We start from the raw sequence: 24,732 nt of genomic DNA, 5'->3' as shown, positions 1-24,732 counted from the left end.
TTTGAAAACAATTTTCTCATGTAATCATTTGGGTTAGTTGTTCTCTTGAAAATGAGTATTGCTTCTCCCCAACCATTGTCATGTAGCGATAGAACCTTGTAATGACCACTTCCTTCTCCCATATTCATCAAGGTTCTTCAATGTATCCTGGGTCCACCACTTTGCCTTCCTTTACCTTGATTAATTTCACTATTTTATTATGAGCATAGAACAGTTTTGAACTTATTGGTTCTGGGACTGAAGTCTCTTCAACTTCATTTAATTTTGTGATTAACAAAAGGAAGCATCTTTTCCAACAGCTATGGACTGGACTTAAGACTGGATGAAATGGCATGTGTTTAAGCTGATGTGCCATCCCGTCTCCTCTGTAACTTCATCCTCTCATTATTCTAGGTTTGTTCTCTGATGTTGCTGAAACTGAAAAGATGGCACAAGAAGTCCAAAATTCAGATGGTGTATTTTTTGTCCCATCATTCAGTGGATTACAGGTAAATCTGAACAATGTCAAGTTGTGTACTCCATACTCCATTAATTCCAAAATATTTTCAAGTAACTTGGTACAATCAGTACCTGAATTAGACTTTTTTTATTGCGCGAGTGTTCCACATTAGGCTTTGGTAAATGTTTCAAAGGAAATTAATAACATTTATACACCCCAACACGCTGTAGGAGAGTCTCGTACTATTTGACCTGCTCTACATCTTTGATTGTTCCCCAGTGATGCCAGCAAAATTTTACTGTTGAATCACCCCAATGAAAACATCTTTTCTTTCACTGCTGTATTGTCTTTTATCAATTCTGCTGTTTTTTTTCTTTCCCAATTTTCATGTACTTTATATGTCTGCTCCAATCTGGTGCATTTAGATCTTAATGTCTGCTTTGCATATGAGATTTAAGTTCTTTTCATCAATTGTGCAACTCTGTCAGATTAGAACTCTCTCTGTCCAGATTCAATTTTGATAGGGAGGGTGCAGGAAGAAAAGGCTTGGCAAAATGTTTAATCTTTACCTCCTACCAAAATATGTGGGGATTCTTTTCTTAGAAGATGTCCTTCAAGTATTGAATACATTTTATAATAAACTGGCTTTCAAAGAAACCCCAAAGGGAGGACGAATTCAGCTTGATTAGTGTGATGTAATTAACATTGCCAACCAATGATTGAAGAATTTTTTTTCTTGATGCTTGAAATTGTATAAATGTTCATTATTACAACTGTAATATTTTTATTGGTGTGTAGGGTTTTGAACATTGAGGTACAATAGTATTTTGGTTAAGATGTTAGACTTGCATCCAAATGTCTAGATCAAAGGGCAAGTCGGAAAAGAATTAAATGTTAAAGTTTATCAGTCTGTGTAGCTGCATAGCCCATCATATAAGGTGTCGTGGGAGAATTAATCATCTCCACATTCCTGTTTAAATTAGACTTGCATCACTATTTCTTCCTCCTCAATTCAAAATGATGGAATTTCCTGTTGAACACTTGTGGGAGCAGATAATGAGAAAAGTTACAGCAGTTCAGAGTAACTGAAGATGGGCAGTAATTGTGGTCTTGTTGATGCTCTCAGAATGCTGGTAACATGTAGTCATTAAGTCCAACAAGTTGCAAAACAGTTGAATGTTTGTGAGTTAACATCGGTTACAATAGTGTCGATGCAATTTTTTAATAAAAATGACAGGTTTTATTTTGCTCTCTTTTTTGACTCTCATCCCTTCAATTGGAAGGAAATGGACTCTGAATTGAAATGTACAATACAAGGTAATTTCTGCCTTAATGTGCTGATACAATGTATTACCAGAAATACATTTTAGTGATGTGTAACTGTACTTTCTAATCCACCATACAGTGCACAAAAATGTGTCTAAAAGGACAAAATGTTATCCTTCTACAAATGCGTCACAAATGTGTAAGTGTGTAAACACAATCTTGATCTTATGATTTGTGACTACAATTCATTTTGTATCAATAATTCCCATTAGAAAGCAAGTCCTAGATTCAAAAAACAGTGAAGAATAGCTGATAGACACTGTTCACTTTCATTGAGGAATTTTGGGAGTTTGTAACATGTATTATAAGATTACACTGAAAGCCAGATGATATTTTAAAGTTAGGTAATAAAATCAAAATGGATTTTCCAGAAATATACTTGTATTATCCTTATTATCCCTGAGCTGTAAGCACAGAAGTGTATGACAACATCCATGCTAACCTTTTTGCCCATTACACTAATTCTATTTGCCTGCATTTTATGCCTTGCCTATTCAAGTGCCTGTCTAAATGTCTCTTGAATGTAGTGATTGTCTCTGACTTCACCACCTGCTGGCAGTGAGTTCCATATATCAACTATTCTGTGCACTTAAAATAACAAAAAAAAATACCTTTCCCCTCAAATCCCCTTTCAAACTCATTTCTTTCGCATTAAACCTATGGCCTTTTGTTTGATACCCATTCTGATTTCCCCTTCCAAACAGTCTTCCTGACTTCATTTTCTCCAATTCCCATCTACACTCCTTCATCACCACTCTCTCTTCTATTTGTTAAGGACCTACTTAAAACTTGTTCAAGCTTTTAGATAACTTATTTCCTGCATTTTTTCCCCCAATGTCCTTTGTCTGTTTTCTTTCCTTAAACCCCATTGAAATGTGTTGCCATGTTATAAGTTGCTATACAAGGGCAAGTTGTGTGCCCACTGACTTTTTTTCCATATATTGAGTGTGACAGTGCTGATTTTTGCAGTCAGCGATGAGCAAAAAAAATCCACTTGATTATGATCTCTAAAGAGTTGATCTTAACATTTAGTGTTCTTCACAGCACAAACTTCCTCTTTTCCGGTATAAGTTTAACTTGGTGCCTACTACAGGGGGATGTGTGGTATCCAGTGTCTGGGCAAGCATTTTAATCATTTTACATGTAATCATTTTACAGAGACTGATGTAAAGATTGGGATTTTCCACATGGGAGCGACTGGAAAAACAAACAATTAAACAATTTTTTAATTAAATTTTGAACTTTGTTTACAAACTGATTTTAATTTTTTCTCAAATGTTCTCACTTTGGGAAGTGAACCTTGTTAAAGGTACCAATAGTTATTTGCTGTGTATGAGCATAAACTGAACCAGTTTGCTGTTTGGGGCCATTATCATCCCATTTAGTGTCCCCATGCAAGTAGATAGTGGAGAAAATGGATATTGAGCAGGACTCGGAATTAAACTGTACTTTCCCTTTGTAATACTTAAGAACCTGCTGTGCCAACCCAAACATTGCACTGGCTGAACTGTGTGGAATTGACAGACTAATAATCAGATTTGGGGCTGCCTTGTGTGACATGGTGCTATAACAAGAAATGTACCCATAACAGGGAGAGTATTTAAATTGCTATTTAAGTTGTTTAAAGTATATATTTGCTGTTTCGTGCAAACATGAATTGGTTGCTGAGGACCATGTAATAGCTTGGCGATTGTATACAAATGAAATGGCCATAATATTCATCACATGCCATATACATAAGAGTGAATGATATTTTAAGCTGACCCACCTTTTAATTTATGCAAATGACAACATAGAAAGGAGGAAAATCTCTTTTTATCTATGTTGTTTATCACTGTCCTTGTCATTTAGGAAAAAAATAACTCAAGTTACTTGTGTGCATGGCACTGAACTACGTTCTATTACTGTGATGTGTTTTATTTTGGTCAGGCTCCTTTAAATGATCCTAATGCATGTGCGTCATTTATGGGACTGAACCTTCAACAACCAAAATTCATCTAGTTCGAGCAATATTGGAATCCATAGCTTTCAGGTGTGTGGAAAAGAAACCAAACATGTATTTATTTGAACCCTTCTGTGAAAGAAATACTACTTTTCTAGTCTGCAATTATTATTTATCCTACATTGTGTTTCAGCATATTTTAAATGTTACAATTTATTTATGGAAACCAATTTTAGATGCATATTACTTGCCTTTTGGATTTAATACTTTTTCCCCTACAGTGTGGAAGTTCTCATGGATTTAAAGTACAGCTCAGGAACAGGCCCTTCGGACCACAATTCCTTGTCAATTTAAAGTGCACATCTGTATTAGTAGGAGCGATAAAGAGGAGGTGAAGGAAATCGCTGTTTGCCGTAGGTTGGAAAGGTCAGGAAATCTCTACCCGAGATAGTGGTTAGGACAGAAAATTCTAAGACTTTGGTGCATACCAAAAGACCCATAACTCGCAAGGCTTATGGACCAGGTAGATACGTGGAGTTGTACAGCACAGAAGCAGGCCCTTTGGCCCAACTCATCCATGCTGACCAAGGTGCCTTTCTTCGCCAATCCCATTTGCCTGCATTTGGTCAATATCCTCTAAGCCTTTCCTATCCATGTATCTATTCCAAATGCCTCTTTAAACATTGTAATTGAACCTGCCTCTACCACCTCTTCCAGTAGCTCATTCCATATACCACTATTCTCTGTGGTAAACTTGCCCCTCAGTTTACCAACTTGACCCTCGGATACCCCTAGAAGTGCAGGAAAGTGAGCAGTGGCTGGATGAACAGCTCTTGCTTTCCTATTGCTTCTGGGTAGCTTTTATCACTAGAACATTCACAATAGGCTGAATGTCCAGTATTGTAAATTTTCTATGATTCTCCTTGCATAATACTGAGAAAGCTTTTATGATTGTCTTAATTTTCAAATGATAAACTGTAAACATAAAACTCTTATCTTTGGCCAGCTACTCTTAGTCCATGGCAATGTACCTCTGAATCATTTCATTGATGTGAAGTGCATCTCCAGAACAAAACTCAATAAGGAAGGTTGGGGTTGTCCATTTAGAAGTATTCACCCAGCCACTACTCACTGAACAATGATTGTTATGGAGCACTCCCAGAACTCCAACTCCCATGCTTTTGAGCAAAGAAATGGAAATAAATCCTAATCATGTAAGCACATAATGTAGATATTAAAATAAATGTTCTTCATTTATCAGAGCCTTAGGAAAGGCATCTACACGCTTGTTTTTTTTTGGTTGCTTGCAGATCATCCTTGACTGGAAAGCAGGCATGTGACAAAATTCTGATACTGCTGCTGAAGCTACTCCAGTTAGCATAGCTCCATTATTTCCTTCCACATAAATCCCAACGGTGATTTGTTTCTACATTATAGATCATTTGCTACAGTTTTGGTTTTTGATGGTTTTGCAATAGAAACCTGACTATAAGATTTGGTTTCTGTATCTTTTCCTCCTCTAGATTAAAAGTTTCCTAACTTGTAGTAATCTGCTTACTGAATCTAACATGGTCTCTTTTGTCACTATAAGACTGGCAGCTTTGTAGTCTTAGTTGTGGAAACATCAACTTAGAACATTTTGCTAAATGTTTTAAGTAGAATACCAAGCAAATGTAACTGCACTCCAATTGTTAGCGTATGCAGTACAACTTCACACTAGCCACTGCGCTTCTGACTACAGGAAATTTGAATCTACTGCCTTTAATGCACGTTGCTGATATTCCACAACAATGTGTATTGTGTTTCCGGATTCCTTGAATGGCAGATAATATCTGGACTTTTAAGTGACAAAATTTGTACATTTGTGATAAACTTTACTGGTACACTAAAGTATAACTTTCTCCTGTACCTTTCTGTATTCAGTGACAATTTTGACATGATTTTTTTTATATATAGGAACAAACAACTATATGATACAATGCTGAGAGAAATCCACATTCCAATTAGACATATCAGGTATACTCCATTTGAATTTCAGAGCACTGGATTCAGTATGTATATTTTTACATGATCAATATTCTGCATTTTATAAGTAGAACATAGAACAGTACAGCACAGAGCAGGCCCTTTGGCCCACAATGTTGTGCTGACATTGCTATTCCCTCCTACCTTCAGGATGCCCATATCCCTCCATTTTCCTCAATCATGTGCCCATCCAAGTCCCTCTTAAAAGCCCCCAATGAATTTGCCTATCAGGCAATGCCTGATAAGGCAACAAGTAACTTGTTAAAATTACTGATACCAATGAAGAAAATTTCCAGCATTTACTTTAATAATGTCAAATAGATTTATATGACTTGCAGTTAAAATTTTTCCTAAGAAATAGTAGATCTTGATACTTTGTGTTCTTTTGCTGATGTTTGTTTATTATTTACAGAGCAGATGGTGGCATATGCAACAACCAATTTGTCATGCAGCTTACCACAGATCTGCTTGACTGTGACATTGAGAAACCTAGCCATGTGGATATGTCCTGCCTTGGGGCAGCTTTTTTCACTGGTCTTGCCATTGGTATGTCAAAAACTCTGAACTTTGATATTCTATTTCTTTATATTAAAAGTTACCTTTTTTTTGGAAATCAGACTTATTTTTGCACATGGTCCACTGTTGAATGCTTTTGACAGGAAAGTTTAATTGTTGTAGTTCTGATGATGCGGTTAAAACTTGACATTCACTTCTCCAGTGTATACAGTATAAGAACGCTGCCTTTGACTTTGGTGCATTGTTATACCAGCCACTGTTGTATAGTTAAGACTTGATTCCCTTCATTAATGGTATTCTGTGGTGGCTCCATACTCTGTTACTTGCCTTTGCATAGAGTCTACAGATACTGTAACTCCCTTGATAATTAAGACAAATTAAAAAGCAAAAAAAACTGGAGATGCTGGAACTCTGAAATAAAGAAAATACTGGAAATATTCAGCAGGTCAGGTAGCATCTGTGGAGTAAGAAAGAATTAATATTTCCAGTCAATGACTTTTCACCAAAATTAAAGATAGACTCTGGTGGTTGAGGGCACGTGTGGATCTTGCTATTCTGATGCAAAAGTTTGCACATCACTGATTTTAATTTCATTTTTTTTTTACAAGATAAAGATTTTATTAATTGTTTAATGCTGTTACAGGATACTGGGATAGCCAAGAAGAATTAAAGAAGATTAGAACTGTGGAAACTACCTTCAAGCCACAAGATATGTTACATCACTATGAATCCACATTTAAGAACTGGCAATTGGCTGTAAGACGATCCATGCACTGGTACAATAAAACAAAATAGAAGTGAATTTTTACTTGAATTGAAGATGGCACTGACAAGTTTCCTTTTGTAAAGGTTCCAAGTACACTTACTTACAGCTCCCCTAGATAAGACTTGCATTGGTAAATCTAAGGGGAGAAAATGGAGTTTCTGTAATTCTGCCTTCAATTCTGTTGTCAAAATTCCTGTGAAAATACTTGCACATGTAAAACCAATTGTGCCTACAACAAAAGGCAAAAATATTGAAATTCATGTTTCATTATTTCTAATTCATTCCCAGTACCATCTCTCATTTCATCTAAGTGGTCCATCCAAAATGGTGAAATCCAGTCTAAGTCGATGAAACCTGCGTGGGAGGGACTGGCATTGTTGACCCTTAAACTTGTGACCATTTGGTGAATGTCGGGTGTTTTGCCTTTTCCACATGTTGGCACCATTTTATCATTGTAATCTCTGTTGTGGAAAAATATTCTGCGATTTTTTTTAACTTGCCACTCTCGGCATAAACTACATTGCATTTCTAATTCCAATGATGTGTCTGATTATAATGGTGATTACACGTCACTAGTACTGTAAAGCATTTTTGGGACTTGGTAAGTTTCCTGGGAGGTGTTATATGGATACAGTCTTTTCTGTTGGATAACAAATTATGGCTCTGAGTATTTTAATAATCAAGTTCTTTATTGATGCCATGCAAATGATAACATTTACATAATGAAAGATTACAAATTACCAATGTGTGCCTTATTAAACTTTTCACTAGAATTGGTTGCATAAAGATGTGGTTTTGTCAAATGGCAAAACAGCCATAGATTAAGCTGATGAATTATGAAAGCTTTATAATGACTTGCCATAAAGCTATTTGGAAATGAATGAAGATACCTGATTTTAATTTTACAATCTTGTGTGTTAAAGTAAAATTCATATATTTAAAGATATAAAATTTTGAACTGGTTAAGTCATCTTCAAAACAGTTGAACTCCAGTAATTTAAGAAGCAGGCAGATAATGGTAAAGTTATGATGATACTCAATTTCATGGTTAATTCTTGGGGTTATGAAACTTAATTGAAGTAGTGACTTAATTATCTACTCTTGTTCCTGATACACTAACTGAAAACTGTTTTTCAGTTTGTGGCCAGTAATCCACAGAAGATGACTTTCAGTTCTGTTTAAAATCAGAGCATTCTGTATTTTTTGATGTTCCTCCATTTTTACCCTGTATATAGTAATAGCTGTGTGTAGCAGCATTATAATAAATAGTGCTGTACGTTGGAAGGGTATGGTTCGGACTTCTCAGATTCCTATTGAATGCCATTGTTTAGCTCATTCCTCCCTTTGGACGACACTTTAAAGTCATTTCATCTTAAATTGAAGTTCAGTGGACTCATTCTGGGCCACTCTTGTGCAACTACCTGAACACAGTTCAAATCACCAACTATTCTCTCTCACTTCTGTGGAGAAGAAATGGTTACCTGTTCTTTTCTTGGGGTCTATGCACCACACTTTCTTAAACAAAAAAATTAAGTATTTTACAGATGCCTCAAATGATCAAATAAAATGTGGTTTTCTGAGTCAGTGTACTATTGTAAGATTAAATGGCTCTGGCTTCAACTGGTATTTTTTTGTTTTCTCATTTTGTTTTGATCCTCATTGGCTTCAGGAATGTGATATGTCATCATGAACCATCAAGAAATGATGCCACCTACTATTACCATTCATGCTGCTTTATAAATAAAGTACAAAAGTGCATGTAGTAGGGGTAAACAAACCCACTGAAACCCACAGTTACCTTGACTACACTTCCCACCCTGTCACTTGTAAGGATGCCATTCCCTTCTCCCAGTTCCTCTGCTTCTGCTGCATCTGCTCCCATGATGAGGTTTTCCATTCTAGGACATCAGAGATGCCCTCCTTTTTCAGTAACCCAGGGCTTCCCTTCCATCACAATCAATGCTGCCCTTACCTACATCTCCTCTACTTCCCACACATCTGCCCTCACTCCCTTCCCCCTGCCAACATAACAGGGACAGGGTTTCCCTTGTCCTCACCACCGCCCCATGAGCCTCCACATCCCACACATTTTCCGCAACTTCCGCCTCCTCCAACGGGACACCACCACTAGGCACATCTTCCCCTCACCCCCTCTCTCTGCTTTCCGAAGGGACCGCTCTCTCTGCAACTCCCTTATCCACTTGTCCTTGGCACTTATGCCTGCAACCACACCAAGTGCTACACCTGTCCCTACACCTCCTCACTCACCACCATTCAGGGTCCGACAATCCTTCCAGGTGAGGCAGCATTTCACCTGCGAGTCCGAGGGTGTCATTTTTTTTGCATCCAGTGTGGTGTCCTGTCCATCAGTGAGACCCAACGCAGATTGGGTGACTGCTTCATCGACCACCTTCGCTCTGCCGCAAAAGCCAGTACCTCCCAGTGGCCACCACTTCAATTCCACATCCCACTCCCATACTGACATGTCTATCCATGGCCTCTTCTACTGCCACATTGAGGCCAGACACAGGTTGGAGGAACACCTCGTATTCCACCTTGGGAGTCTCCAGCCTGCTGGGCTTAACGTTGATTTCGATAACTTCTGGTAACCCCCACCCTTTTTTTTTCTTCCTCTTTCTCTCCACCTTACCCCACACTGTCTTCCCTTATTTCTATGGCTCCCTTCCCCCTGCCTTGTGATGACCTGCCCATCTCCTCTCCTCCCCCATCCTTTATTCCATAAATAAAGGATGGGGGTGGAGGATGGTCCACTGCTCTCTCCTACTGGATTTCTCCTCCTTCAGCCCTTTGCCTCTTCTACCTATCTCCTCTCAGCTTATTACATCTTTCCCCCTCCCCATCCACAACCTTTCTGCCTATCACCTGCCTGTGTACACTCCTCCCCCTTTCCCCTTTCTTATTCTGACCCCTTTCTAGTCCTGATGAAGGGTCTTGGCCCTAAATGTCAACTGTTTATTTTCCTCCATGGATGCTTCCTGAGTTCCTCCAGCACTTTTTGTGTCTTGCTCCAGATTCCAGCATCTGCAGAATTTCTTGTGTTTTGGTCTCTGGATTTGTATAGTGTTTTTAGTGACCTCCATTTGTCCTAAAACTCTTCAAGGCCACTGTAAATTGAACTGTAAAGCACAGGGAAGCCAGCTTGTACACCAGGTTCTATCAACTAACAGTCTGATAGTGCCCAAATTTTGTTTTTTTTTAGTACTGTCCTTCCTCATCTGATGAATCAGGCTTTCTCTTGTTGAACAGCACTTGGAAGAGACATTGAAAGAAAAGTGTCTATCACCATGAGTAGTTGGATAGGGTCCTTACTCGTTTGAGCAAACCATCATGAGAAATAATTCCACATGATTATCCTTGCCAAAATAACTGTGGTATATTCATCTGTCCATTTGAACTCCTAGCTTCACAGTGAGGACACTCTCCATTATGTAGTGTAGCACTATGATTCTGAAAGATCCAAATTGAAACTGCAACTTGCAATGTGACATCTATAATGTGGTGGGGGTCTTTGGTGCTGCTATCAAAGTCAGCATTGATTACCCATCCCTGACCACACTGGAGAAGGTTGTGGTGAGCTTGCTGCATTCTGAAGTTGCTCCCATATTGTTGCTGGGGAAGGGTTTCCAATGTAACAATCTGTGTGAAGGAAGTTAGAATGGTGCCTGACTAGTAGCATCAGAAACATACATCATGACAATCTGTAGCATAAGTTTAATGAGAAGTGCAGAGAAAAGCTTCCTTAAGAACCTGTGAAAATGAAGTGCCAACCTGGGGAAGTAACAACCCATCTACATATGTACAAAAGAGCAAAAGCAACATTTAGTCAAGAAGGTAAGGCAATCCTACAAGCAACAGAGGAGATTAAAGTTTTGCAGTCCTGCCACACTGAGTTGTGAATAGTGATGGATAATTAAAAGGAAAGTCCCAGCATAATCCCCACACTCAATGATGGCAGGGTTCTGCATGTGACTGCTAAAGCTGAGGCTAAGCATTTGCAACCGTATTCAGTCAGATCCATCTTTGGTTTCTCTGTAGTCTCATGAGAAACCTGTCTTCAGCTGATTTTGATTTATTCTATGTGATATCAAGAAATGGCTGATAGCACTGGATACAGTAAAATATTAGTCTTGTGTTTCAACATTGGGCAAGCTCCTTCAAACACATTGTCTAGCAGACCCAGGTATGGGGAAAACCAGACTAGCTAATTACTGCCCAATCAGTCTACTCTTCGCCAAAGTAGTAGAAAGTAGTCTGGATAGTGCTAACAAGTTTCACTTGCTCTCCATGTGCCCACTTGCTAATATCCAGTTTGGTTTTTGCCAGGATCACTTGTCCCTAGCCATCATCACAGCCTTCATCCAAACTTGGACCAATGAGCTGAATTCGAGAGGTAGAGTGAGAGTGATCTCCTTTGACGCTAAGGCAGCATTTGATCAAGTGTGACTTCCAAGATTACAATTAAGAAATGTCAGGAGAACTCATCAGGAATTTCCAGCACTCCAAACAATGATCTGAAACATTGCCTGTCTTCTCTCCCCATTGGTGCTGCCTGACCTTTGGCATTTTCTATTTTTGTTTTGGGTTTCTGGCACCTGCAGCTTTTTGGTCTAGGTAACCTCACGGATCCCTGGTAGAACAGAAGTCATTTACCATCAAGAGGAAACACTCAACTGTTTGACTTGTATTTCATACAGAGGAATGGGGCTTGTAGTTGTTGGAGGTTAATCACCCCAACCTTGGGACACCACCGCTGATTGTACAATATTCAGTTCCATTTGTAATACTGCAGCAAATGCAGCTGAGCTGCTAGCATGCTGCAAACCTAGGTAATGTTCAGGCACAGGCTGATAAGTGACAAGTAATTCTAATGCTAGAAAAGTGCTAGATATCATCTTCGATTAGAGAGGCTAACCACCTACCCTAGTTGTTTACTGATGTCAGCTTTGCTGAGTCCTCTGCCTTCAACATTTTGGGAGTCATCATTGGCCAGAAACGAGCTGGGCAAGCTAGATAAATACTGTGGCTACAAGAGCAGGTTAGAGGCTGAGTATCCTGTGCCAAGTGACTTAAAAATCCAAAACCTTTCCACCATTAACAAGAAAAAGTTCAGGAGCATAGTAGAATACTTTCCACTTACCCAGATTAGTGCAACTACAAAACTTAGGCTGCTTTGCCCATTGAGCTTCTTATTTGACTGGCATCCCAATAACCACTCTGAAAGCTCACTCCTTCCACCAGCTGTGTATGGTGGCTGCAGTTTCTACGTCTATAAAATGCACTGCATTTTCTCGCTAACTCCACCAACACCTCCCAGACCCCCATGATCTCTGCCACCACGTAAAGGGAGCAGGTGCTTGCGGACACCACTTTCTGCATGTTCCTTTTAATTCGCACACCATTCTTAGTTGGAAATATGTCATTGGTCCTTCATTACTGTTGGACCCAGGTTCCAGAACTCTTTGCCCAGCAGCACTGTATGAACACTTTTACCGGAAGCTCTACAGCACTTCAAGAAGGCAACTAACCACCACTCCGGGATGGGTAGTAAATGCTGGGCCTTGCCAGTGATATGTAGATCCTGAATGGTGCTTAGATCCTAACATTTTAAAAAAGTGCCAGAACGGATTGCAATCTGACCACAGTTCAGAAAATGGAGTGGTGTTGAAATGTACGTACACAGATTAATGAATGAAGAAATGTCCTCTTCCACGAAGATTGTTTACAATATACATAAAGAATTTAGACTTGTGAATTACAATGTAAAATTTACAACAGATAGCAAAGTGAAGGATGTGGATAAGTAAGGGAAATAAAGACGGAGAAATCCAATAGGGAAGCCAGAAAATACTTCTTTCTTAAAGTGATAAGAATTTAAAACTCAAGTGATTGTGTGGATAATATGGATACACTTAAGGAGAATCTGGACAAGCCTATGATAGAGGAGGGAATGTTGATAGGTTTAAATAAGGAAAAATGGGGGGAGGCTTGAGTAGAATATACTCAAGCCATATACTCAATATACTCAAGGTCAACTGGTTGAATCCATGAAACTTTTCTGTACCACTTATCCAATATTTTTATAAAATACAGGAAAATATTTACAAATCTGCAGAATGGTTATGTATCGGCAGATGAAGTTCATTATAGATCAGTGCAAGATGGTTCATTTGAATTGAAAATATTTCCTAGGAAGGTGTGTAAATGGCTTAGAGGAATAGGAATATCTTGGGGTGCATTTACACAGATCAGTAAAAGTAAGTTAATAAGGTCATGAAAAAGCTAAGAAATCATTGCTGGAGAGATAGAATTGAAAAAGATACGTTATACTGAACTTGTATAGGACTTTGATTAAATCTCCCATGCAGGGTTCTTGCTTCAATACCATTAAAATGGTAAAGGCACTGGTGATCTGAAAGGAATTTATCAAAAGATATCAGAATCGAGGAAAGTTCAAAAAGAGACTGAAGTGTGGCTTGAAGAAAGCTCCAAGTTTATTGAAGGGTGAAAGGAAAGCCAAGGAGCATGAATATAATTAAAAATAAAAAATTGCATATGCTCGAAACTGGAAATAAAAAAGCTGGAAACACTCAGCAGGCCAGGCAGCATCTGTGCAAAGAGAAATGGAATTAACATTTCAGGTCTAACCCCCTTCAGCAGAAGAGTAAATATAAGCTTTGTTAAGATACAAGATTCAAGGTTGTGCTGGAAGCTTCCTTGAAGGAATGACTCCTGAGTACCTCTGACTGATGACTGTTCAAAGTGGAGAAGGAGAAGAATGGAATTAGAACCTCCAAGCCATGCACTGGGAGCACACAGAAGCCCTAATTAAGTGGCAAAAGATTTGTCACCTGCCCCACCAGCCATGTTCTGCCCCTTCTGTGGAAGAGTCTTAGGTTCCCACATTTACCTCATTAGCACATAAGAACCCATAAAATCGTGTGGAAGCAATTCACAGAATCAAAGAATGGTTATAGCACAGAAGGAGTCTGTTCAGCCCATCGATCCATGCCAGCTGTCTAACAGACACCTCATTAGTTCCACTCCCCACTCTTCCATATCCTTGCAAGTTTTTTTTCACCATCTAGTTATCCAATTTCATCTTGGAAGCCACAATGGAACCTGGCTCTGTCACTTCTGCAGGCAGTGATTCCAGATTCCAAATAGGTTGTGCAAAAAAGTTTTTTCTCAAGTTGCTCTTAACTCTCTTCCCCTTTATTTTATATCTTTTGCCTCAATTCCTTGACCCCTCCACCCACAGGCCCCAATACTCTGTTCAAACCCATCATCGTTTTATATACTTCCTTCAGCCTTCCCTGAAGAAAACAGTCTCAGCCTCTGACTCAATTGAAGGGGACCACCTCAAATTTGGCTGCCCGCAGAAATTCATCTGCATGCACAACAGACCCAATTTCAGTGTAGGCTGATGTCAGGCTCTGTCATTCCCCTGACACTTTTCTCAATCTCTCTCCTTTCAGTGGTGTACCCACCTCCTACTAGCTTCCTGTTAAAGTGCAGCTAACTTGCAGGACACTGGGCAATCCATATCACCTCCACAGCAAAACCAAGGTCACCCCAACTTCAGTCAATAAGGCACAGTATGCTGATGACACTGATGTATTCTCATGTTCAAAAGCCAAGCTCCAAGCCAACAGTCACTGAAGTGCAGAAAAGAATGGGCCTTGCACTTAATATCTGCAAAACAAAGTCCTTCTACCAACCTGTACCTTCTGTACAACACCATCTGTTCGCTGACAATAAAAATCCAGGAAGAAACCCTGGAAAACATGAACCATATTCCATATCTTGGAAGCCACCTCTCAACAAAAGTAGATCACTACAGTGCACCAGCAAAGCCTCTGGGCATCTGACAGAAAGTATGTTTGAAGATCAAGGCCTCAAACCTGGTGCAAAGCTCATTGTCGACCAGTCTGATGATTCCACAATATTACATTCCATTTAGAACTCCTAGCAAATGAGGCAGCCCATGCCAGCAAATGGTGAAACCAAGATAGCATTCAGGTCTGGGCTGATGAGTGGCAAGAAACATTTGCACCACAAAAATGCTAGGCAATGGCCATCTCCAGCTAGACAGGGTCGAGTGCTTGACATTCATTGGCATTAGCATTATTGAGTTCCCCAGCATCATTATCCTGTAGGTCACCATTGACCATTGACCAGAAACTCTACTAGGCTAGCCAGATAAATACTGAAACTCTCTGGCTAAAAGAGGTCAGCGATTGGGTGTACTGCAGCAAGTGACTCACTTCCTGATAGATCAATGCCTTTCCACCATCCACAGTTATGTGATGAAATACATTCCAAATGCCTGGATGAGTGTAGCTCCACCAACACTCAGGAAGCTTGATACCAACCAGGACAAAGCAGCCTTTTTGATTGGCAACTCATCAACCACTCTAAATGTTCATTCTCTACATCACCTGGATGCACAGTGGCTGCAGTGTGTACCATCTTCAAAATATACTGCAGTTACTCACTGAGGATCCTTTGACCATAGTTCCCAGACCTGTAACCTCTAACAAGATGGAGAAAGACAGCTGGCACATGTGGACACCACCACCTGCAGTTTCCTGCCCAAGTCACACACCATCCTGGCTTCAAAGTATTCTCATTGCTGGGTCTAAATCTAGAACTCCCTACTCAACAGGAGAGGAACTGTGTCATAAGGACTGCAGGGGTCAGGAAAGTGGCTAACCATCACCTTCTCAAAGGCAATTAGAGATGGATAGAAAATGATGGATAGAAATGCCAGGACTCTATCATATGTCTTCACACTCTTGTATAATTTATGTTTTGTGTGTTGTCTGAATCTATGTGCCTGTGATACTGCTGCAAACAAGTTTTTTGGTTTACCTGCACGTCATCATACTTGTGCACATGACAATAAACTCAACTTGAACCTGGAGCAACACACAAAATGCTGGAAAAACTCAGTAGGTCAGGCAGCATCTGTGGGGGGAAATGGACAGTCGATGTTGATGCTGCCTAACCTGTTGAGTTCCTCCAGCATTTTGCGTGTTGCTTCAGATTCCAACATCTGCAGTCTCTTGTGTCTCCATTGAACTTGAACTACCTCCAAACCCACAGAGGAAGTTGTACTTGAACCTGAACAACTGTTTAAGGAGGAGGACAGAATGTACAGTTGGGGTCACATTACAGGGACAATTTGTTACTCTTAGAGACGTTAAAGAAATTTGAAGTCTGGAAAAGCTTAGTTATGAGGAAATATTAGTGAGGTGGTTTGTTATCTTTAGAACACAGGAAGTTTAGAGCTACTTAATTTTTTGAATAGATTAGAAGAGGCTAGTTATTCTGAACAGAAAGAACCCATTTCCCTCAACAGAGACTAATAATTATTGGGTTTAGATTTAAGATAATAGGATTAGAGGGAGCAAAGAAATGTTTCTTCACCGAAAGGAATCTAGAACTCCTTACGTGAATGGGTGGAAGAGGCAGTAACACTCATTATGTTTTAAGTATTGACCATCTATAAATCTCGAGGCAACAGGGCCTGAGTGCGAAGTGCGAAGGCTGGTTCATGCCAGCCAAAAAACCCTACTTTTTTGGGCTGGCATGAGCATGATGGACCGAAGGGCATGCTCTATATGCTGTCAAGTCCTGTTTGTGTAGTTCTGCTCGTTTATTCCCCAATGTGCCTGATTTCATACCTGTTGCTCTTCCACTACTCCCCGTGCCCCAGCAATTTTCAGCCTGTTCTCATCACCACAACGCTGCATCGATGCTTTTTTTCCTCTGCTGATCGCATTTGCCCTGCTCCCACTTTGCTCCCGTTGCCCTGGGCCGCTCTCTCTCTCTGCACCCTTTGAGGCCAGTCTTCTGATACAGCTGTCGCTTTAGTCCCCCCTTTGCCCTGTTGATCACAGTTCGCCCCGTGTACTTTAATGGCACTCGCTCTGGTGTCCCTTCCCCGTCTTCTTCCCCCTGACTTGGCCTCTGCCCTGCAGATGCCCCGGGCCGCCGCGCGTTGCCGTTGTATCCATTCAGGCCGCGCTGTAACCATTCGTTCACAGCGCAGAACGCCAGGGGCCAATCAGCTGCGAGCTCGGAGGACACAGCGTCCAAGTGGTTGGTGCGCTGCTACGACGCCTGCGGCGGCCGTCCAATGGGGAGCGGGTGCGTGCGGCGGCCGTCCAATGGGGAGCGGGTGCGTGCGGCGGCCGGGAGGCGGGAGAGCGAGGGCGCCTGGCTGGATGTTGTTACAGTGAAGCTCCCTCATTTTGTGTTTGTTTTATTTTCTGTTTTCTTTTATTTGTAACATTTAATTGGCGCCTGATTTTCTTAACAATATCTCCGTTGGGGTAGCGCATGAATTTTCAGGACTTATCTTTGCAAGGGATTTATTTAAAAAAACAAATCGTCTTTATTTCTAATTATTACAGATGTTAGAAATGAGTGTTCTTAAGAACAAAAGTTTGTTTCTGTTTTGATATCGTAGTTCGACGTTTCCTTTTTCCCCCCCTGTTAATCCGGAAATCCAATTGCCCGAGGGCCAGTCTGGAGGGTCTCTGTTTTTGTTTGAAGCCTCTCGGTGTTTGGCAGGAGCTGGTGACAGATTGTGCCAGCTGATTGCTGCCAACTTCCCGGCGACTTCTTGGAGCAGATAGGATGATGGTGAGTGACTGATGCAGTTTATCTGCTCGGGAAGCAGGGTGGGGAGGACGTGCGTACGCGAGGATGCATGCAGTCTGGGGCAGAGATATCGGTACGTAGACTTTGTAAGACCATGCATTTAAAGAAACTCGGAAAATTAATGTCTGTATTCTTGCTAGCTCCTCCAACGGTGATCGAAGCGCAGTTTTGGATGTGGTTTATTCTTGTCAATAAGTGCATTTAATGTGCCGATCTTTAAACTTCGCCATCGGTTTTCGAAAGAAGTGCAGAAATTTTCGTGTATTGCTTTTCTGGTTAGGTATAGTAAACTTGTTAATCTGTCAGTTATAGAAATAATTACTGTAACAATCAAAATGAGAAATTTATTAAGGATACCTGAAGTGTTAGTCTAATTTTGCCTGTTTTTCTTTATGACATTAACGGCAATTTTTAAATCCAGCTTGTAATTTTATAGGCCCTGAACAACAGCAGTATGTGCATAAAGTAACAATTTAATGAGTGCATTTATTCCTTGATGCTAAAAGATGTTGGCAATTTATGTTGTAACTTGCTCCTTTTCCTGGCTTGAAAATCAAAATGCTTTAACTTAAATTGCATTCTTTTAAGTATGTGCATTTCAACATTTTTGATAGGTGGCCTAAGTTAATTGGAGTAGTTTGCTTGTTATCCCAATTTGCTGATCTTGGGAGTCTTACTTCTTGGCAAGGCCATGAGCATCTTCTTGTGGAGATTGGCCAGTACCATGCAGCATTTGCTATTTAATTAGTTGCTTGCTCCAAGTTATGATCACTGCTGTACGATTAAAAATAAGTTGCTTCTTCTGTCAGAACATTCTAGATCTGTTGATTCCTTTTCAGAAACAAAACATGCAGAGTAAAATATCAGAGGGTGGAGAGAAGAGGGGATCAGTAAGTGTGTTCAATATATTTACTTCCTGAAATAATTTCAGTATCACGTGTTCCTTCTCATCTTCAAATAGATTAGTACATTACCAGAAAACAGAAGTACCAGTATATGAACTCACAGGTGTTTGAGTGCTCTAGACATTTGATGTTATGGCAAAATATTCTCTGGTAGTGTTAACAAGGGCTTTTTAAAGATATGGTCATGTAAATGTGAATAGCAGGACCGAAATTCTGAATTGGACTCAACTCAGTAGGAGGGAGGGAGGGAGGTTTGGAAGTTTGAGAATGTAGAATGACGCCACCAGAGAACTGTCTATACCTAAACCAACAGCAGCAATTGGGGTTTAGAGATTTCATCGTCTGATGACTTGGGACAGACTGTCGATAATATTTTTATAAGATCACAATGTTTGTGTGATTATGGAAGTCTTAGTTGTACTTTAGAAATGAGAAATCATCAGCGCAACAACGAAATTAAAAATTTATTCAAAACTGAGATTTATGCAGGTTGAAAGGGTACGTATGATCTGAATCTGCATCCTGCCATCCCACTCTGACTTCTATTCCTAAATTTCCTTCTCCCATTTCTTCGAAAGGAAAGCTTCCCTGAAGAGTGTGGTTCCGCTGGTGATTGTTGCTCTTTGGTTACTCTCTTATCCATGAAAATCAGCCTCAAGCGCAGAAGCTTATACCTTTGTAAAAGATATAAACAGCATCAGGTTCTGGCTCCACCTGTTGCTGACTTCACCCAAAGGTGAGAATAGGAATTCAAGGCAATTTTATGCCCTCCAATTTAGGGAATCTGTACCTACTGGTGACAGCCCTATTACAGGCTGAGCTAATCCAGCCTAATTTTAGGACTGTAGCTGGATTATTTTAGATATGACTTTGGCTGCTTGGTTGTGGTACTTGCAAGAGTGATATTTTAAAGTCAAATATCACTCTTGGGTATTTTATGTGCTTGCTAAATTGGTGTCAGGACATGGATGTTGGAAAAGTTTGTTCCTAACTCGATAAGATGCTGTACTTGAGCTTTATTTAATGAACAACTCTTGTCTTTGGAACTGGAAAGGATATAGGTACCAAAGTATTCAGTATCTGTTCAGGAAGGTTTCTCTTGGCATCTTAAGGAATAAAAGATAGTTGGACAGGTACGTGGATAGGAAAGGTTTAGAGGGATATGGGCCAAATGTGGGCAAATGGGACTAGCTTAGATGGGAATCTTGGTCAGCACGGACCAGTTGGGCTGAAGGGCCCGTTTCCGTGTCGTATGACTCCCTGACTCTATAATTCTTAACAGAAGCTCTGGAAGAATCTTTTGAAGAAATTACTTTTCAAGAATTTGGCAGGGAAAAATAAAACATACTTTTGACCAGACTGTTGGAGCCTCCTGGGGCAGTGGATATGGCAGGGAGCAAATCACATCAACATTGTGCCAGATACTGACTCTCGAGCTTACCCGCAGATTGAATCAGGAGGTGGGTTAAAGCAACAGGTGTAGTCATCACAGTTAACCCATGATGAGAAAGGGTACCAGGAACTGGTTCTAAACTTAGCAGATACTTTTATCTTGCAGTTTGATGTGATGACTAATAGTGACTGCTCCACCAACAGTTTGAAATTGGGACCATTAGATATTTGTCAAGTGAAACTGCATACAGGTTTAAAACCAACTCTTAGTGTGTGTCTTCTTTTGAGATTTAGGTATCATAAATTGTTGTAAAATGTTTTTGTTCACAATATATACTCGCCCACTGATAATATTCTGCACAGGTGTTAATGGAACAATCAAGCTTACAAATTCTTATCAATCTAACATCCATGTTGGTGCATAGTTGCAGTTCCAACATGATTGCAGCAATGAAACAATTATAGTGGAATGGCTAATCAGATTTATCAGGCATCCCTGTCACTACAATGGTTGTGGTATTTATTGTGGCAAAGGATGTGCTTTATTTGACTGCATAATAATGATATATCATGAAGGATATTTTGGCCTGGGAGGGAGTCCTGCACAGACTTATCAGCATGAAATTTACCCTCCTTGGTTTATGTTATGAGAGATTCCACAAACTAGGATTGCATTGGCTCTAATTTAGAAGATCAGAAGAATGGTAGGTTAAAAGAAGGTTGATAATTTTATGATACTAAAGGGAAACTGATGGTGTAGAGGAAGCTCTTTTGGCTGGCATCTAGAACTAATCTAAAAACTAAAGGCAAACCTTTCCGGAGTGAAGTTAGGATATAGTTCTGCACACAGGGCTGCACAAATTTAGAACTCTGCAAATAACAGTTAATACTATGTTGGCTGTTAATTTTAAATCTCAGTGTGAGATTTTTGATAACTAAAAGATGCTGAGGGATGTGGGAAAAGGTGGCGGATGGTTTTGAAGTGCCACGGTGGACTGAATAGTAAAACAGGCTCCTGCTCCTAAATTGCTCTTCAGAAAGCCAAAGAAATGTGCATCTGGAGGTGGAACACGTCAAAAGGCAAGTTTTGCATTTCAAAGTACAAGAGTAAAAGGGTGGGAGCGAATGTGAAAATTTGACATCTCAGACATATATTTAGAGAGTTGTGCCCACACCTTGGAATAAATCCATGGAAGTTTGGTTGGCGGTGGAGGGAAAGCCAAGCTTGTTTTGTACACGGTGCTTCGCTGACTTTGGATTTAATGATTGTGTTTTGCCCTTGACTAGGTGGCACTCTGGAAATTTGATGCAAATGGTGCCATTGAAATGCAAGTTGTTTATGTTCAAAGAACTGATGCTTAACTGCTCTCCTGTTATCACTGCCACCCATCTTCCTCAAAGGATCCAGTTCATTTGTTGTTGGAAGATAGACACACAACTGTAATGGTGCCAGTATACTTCAAAAGGCTGAATGACTAAACCCAACGTATACAGTTACCAGCTGCGTGAATTTTGCACTAACCACTAGATGCTGGTTACGGATCATGAGCTGATGCAGCCCAGCAGCTGGTAATTTTTTTTGAAAACTTTATGCTTCAAAATTTGCGGTTGCAAAAACTAGATTCCAACACAACCTTCACTGACCAACTAAAGCAGATGTTGTCTTGACATTCTTCCAGTGAAAGGAGATCTATTTTGCCCATTTTATTTTGTGCCTAAAGCCCCTCAATCATAGATTTATTTCTGTTAATCTCTCCATGCACTCCTGTATTGTGCTGGGTATCCTGCCTGAAGTCGGCCTTCTGGACCAAAGGCTTTTGAACTGAAGATGGAACTGCGCCTTGACACAAGGTCTAGAGAGGAAAGAAAGGTAGGTAGAAGTTGAGAACAGTGAGCACTTAACCATCAGCTTTTTGTACAAAAAACTCTTGCACTTCTGTAGCACCATTCAGAATCAGAACCAAGTTTATTATCACTGACATATGTTGTGAAATGTGTTGTTTTGCGGCAAGACATAGAGACATAAGGATTACTCTAAGTCACAAAAATAAATAATAGTGCAAAAGAGGAATAAAGAGGCAGGGTTCATGGACCATTCAGAAATCTGATGGTGGAGGGGAAGAAGCTGTTTCTGAAACGTTGAGTGTGGGTCTTTAGGCTCCTGTACCACCTCCCTGATGGTAGTAACTTGAAGAGGGCATGTCCTGGGTGATGAGGGTCCTTAGTGATGGATGTTGCCTTCTTGAGACACTGCCTCTTGAAAATGCCCTCGATGGTTGGGAGGGTCGTGTCCGTGATGGAGTTGGCTGAGTCTACAACCCTCTGCAGCCTCTTTCGATCCTGCGCATTGGAGCCTCCATACCAGGCAGTGATGCAACCAATCAGAATGTTCTCTGCTGTACATCTGTAAAAATTTGCAAGAGTCTTTGGTGACAGACCAAATCTCCTCAAACTCCTGATGAAGAGCTGCTGGTGTGCCTTCTTCATGATCGCATCAATGTGTTGGGCCCAAGATTGATCCTCTGAGATGTTGATGCCCAGGAACTTGAAGCTGCTCACCCTTTCTGCCGCTGACCTCTCAACGGGACTGGTGTGTGTTCTCCCGACTTCCCCTTCCTGCAGTCCACAATCAGTTCCTTGGTCTTGCTGACATTGAGTGCGAGGTTGTTGTTGCGACACCACTCAACCAGCCAATCTATCTTACCTCCTCATCACCATCTGAGATTCTGCCAACAACAGTGGTGTCATTGGCGAATTTATGGATGGTGATTGAGCTGTGCCTAGCTCAATCAGTCATGAGTGTAGAGAAAGTAGAGCAGTAGGCTAAGCACGCATCCTTGAGGTGCGCCTGTGTTGATTGTCACCGAGGAGGAGATGTTGATGTCTTCTCCAGGATATTCCAAAATGCAAAAGCGAATGACGTACTTTTGGTCATTGTAATAATGGAAATGCAGCAGCCAATTTGCATAAAGCAAGCTCCCACGAACAGTAATTGGTTAATGATTAGAATATCTTTTAGTTGATTGGGGGATAAATATTGGCAAAGGTTTAAGGGGCAAATCACCTGTTTCTTTTCCAAATTGGGCCTTGGAATCTTTTAAGTCCATTGGTGAGAGGAAGTGGGGCTTCAGTCTAATGACAGAGCATCAGTTTAACATCTCATCCAAACGTCAGCTCCTCTAACATGTAGAACTCAGTACTAAACTGGAGTGCTGGCCTAGAGTTTTGTGCTCAAACTTCTGGAACAAAATTTGAACCATAAATGTTGACTCAAAGATAAGAATGCTGCGAAATTAGCTGGTGCTGACTACATAGTAATGATATTTTGGAAGAATGATGAAACAAGCGTCCAAGGAAAGTAAGCCAATTACTATTGCTGGTGGCAAAACACTAAGTAGTTGTATGGTAGCTGTTACGGACTCAGTGAAAGTCCCTTTAAGATAGAGAGAGTGTGTGTGTGTGTGTGTGTGTGTGTGTGTGTGTGTGTGTGTGTGTGTGTGTGTGTGTGTGTGTGTGGGGCGTGCTTACGTCAATAGAAGATAAAGGACGTAATGACGTTGTTGAAGTTAGAAGAAGGAGAGAGAGAGAGAGAGACACCAGCCTGCTAGTTTTCTCTATCGATGGATGAGAAACAATAACTGTCTGCCACTGAAATCCATGTATGGAAGTTGGAAGTAATCCGGTGGAGTTCACTTTGTTGCTGACCTGTAGAAGGAAACAGGTATTTGTGTGTGTGGACGACCACGATTCGGATGCTTTTCGGGGTGAGGAAGTCACTACTGAGTAAACACTGAAGTGTCGCTTGGGTTCCATCGTGGAACATATGGACTTCGTATTTACTCTCCCTATGTTTCTCCACATCTACGTCTTAGCTTCAGACAACGGTGGTTGTTGAAGAAGCCCTTGCTCATGTTTCACCTTATGGCTTGCGGAACTGAACTTTAAGAGCCATTCCTGGACTTGGAGTTTGGAACTTTGTCACACACACACACGAAGAGTTTAGTTTTAGGGGTTAACGTTCGAGGTTTAACATTTTTGAATTCTAACATACTAACATTTTTACTTTTATTTTACGTATTATCATAAGTAGTGATTAATAAAATAGTTTTTAACTCTGAATCATGCTCAGTGTGTTTCTTTTGTTGCTGGTTCGTGACATAGCATTGGGCTATGATTCGGTTGGGGGCTTTGAAGTGGGTTTCATGAAGGAGTTGAGCATCAGAAATGCTTTGAGGAAGATGCCTTGCATAGGTCAACAATAGTAACAAATCATGAGATATGGATGCTCTAGAACAGAACCTGACTTGGGTTTTTTAAGGATATGTGCAGAGCTGATGTGAGGATGAGCGTGCACCAAGAATGTCCAACAAAATCAATAGGGCTTCGTGTGGATGGAGAGGTCTGAGTGGATGGGGGCAGGTAATTAGTTCCTCAAAAAGGGTGTGGAAGTAAGAGGGAATGAATGTCATTGCATAACTTGGGGACTTGCAAGGGTGGTAGGGATTTAAAAGGGAGAGAACATAGAGGACAGGTTGTTCTGGAGTAAAGGAAAATGATCAGCTGGCCTTTGAATGCTGCAGTCATTTGGCTGAACCCTATTTCCTCTCACTAACGGACCTAAGAGATTCCAAGATATGATTTGGAAAAGAAGGGTTAGAGTACTGCCTGTACTGAGCGATAGCTGTATTTGTTTATGAAACAGCAGTTGACATCAGCTTGCTCAGCATAGACT

At 40.5% G+C, this 24,732-nt stretch overlaps 2 protein-coding genes across 4 annotated transcripts in view; both read left to right on the top strand.

The window, feature by feature from the left end:
* The window catches only part of gk5 (glycerol kinase 5), a 69,429-nt gene extending 60,789 nt beyond the window's left edge, over window positions 1-8,640 (top strand). The window contains 6 exon segments of the mRNA XM_052018978.1: window positions 394-488; window positions 3,695-3,737; window positions 3,740-3,797; window positions 5,664-5,723; window positions 6,145-6,278; window positions 6,892-8,640. Of these exon segments, the coding sequence (XP_051874938.1) occupies window positions 394-488; window positions 3,695-3,737; window positions 3,740-3,797; window positions 5,664-5,723; window positions 6,145-6,278; window positions 6,892-7,043 (542 nt within the window). The 3' untranslated portion in view covers window positions 7,044-8,640.
* Window positions 8,641-17,257: 8,617 nt separating this feature from the next.
* Window positions 17,258-24,732, top strand: part of LOC127572100 (transcription factor Dp-2-like) — a 166,789-nt gene continuing 159,314 nt past the window's right edge. For all 3 annotated transcript variants that reach the window (XM_052018982.1, XM_052018980.1, XM_052018979.1), the window contains exon 1: window positions 17,258-17,685. The gene's annotated coding sequence lies outside the window, so the exon portion shown is untranslated. The remainder of the gene's footprint in view (window positions 17,686-24,732) is intronic.

Source organism: Pristis pectinata, chromosome 6 (genome assembly GCF_009764475.1).
Source record: "Pristis pectinata isolate sPriPec2 chromosome 6, sPriPec2.1.pri, whole genome shotgun sequence".
Taxonomy (NCBI): Eukaryota; Metazoa; Chordata; class Chondrichthyes; order Rhinopristiformes; family Pristidae; genus Pristis; species Pristis pectinata.
This window is presented reverse-complemented; position numbering and strand designations above follow the sequence as displayed.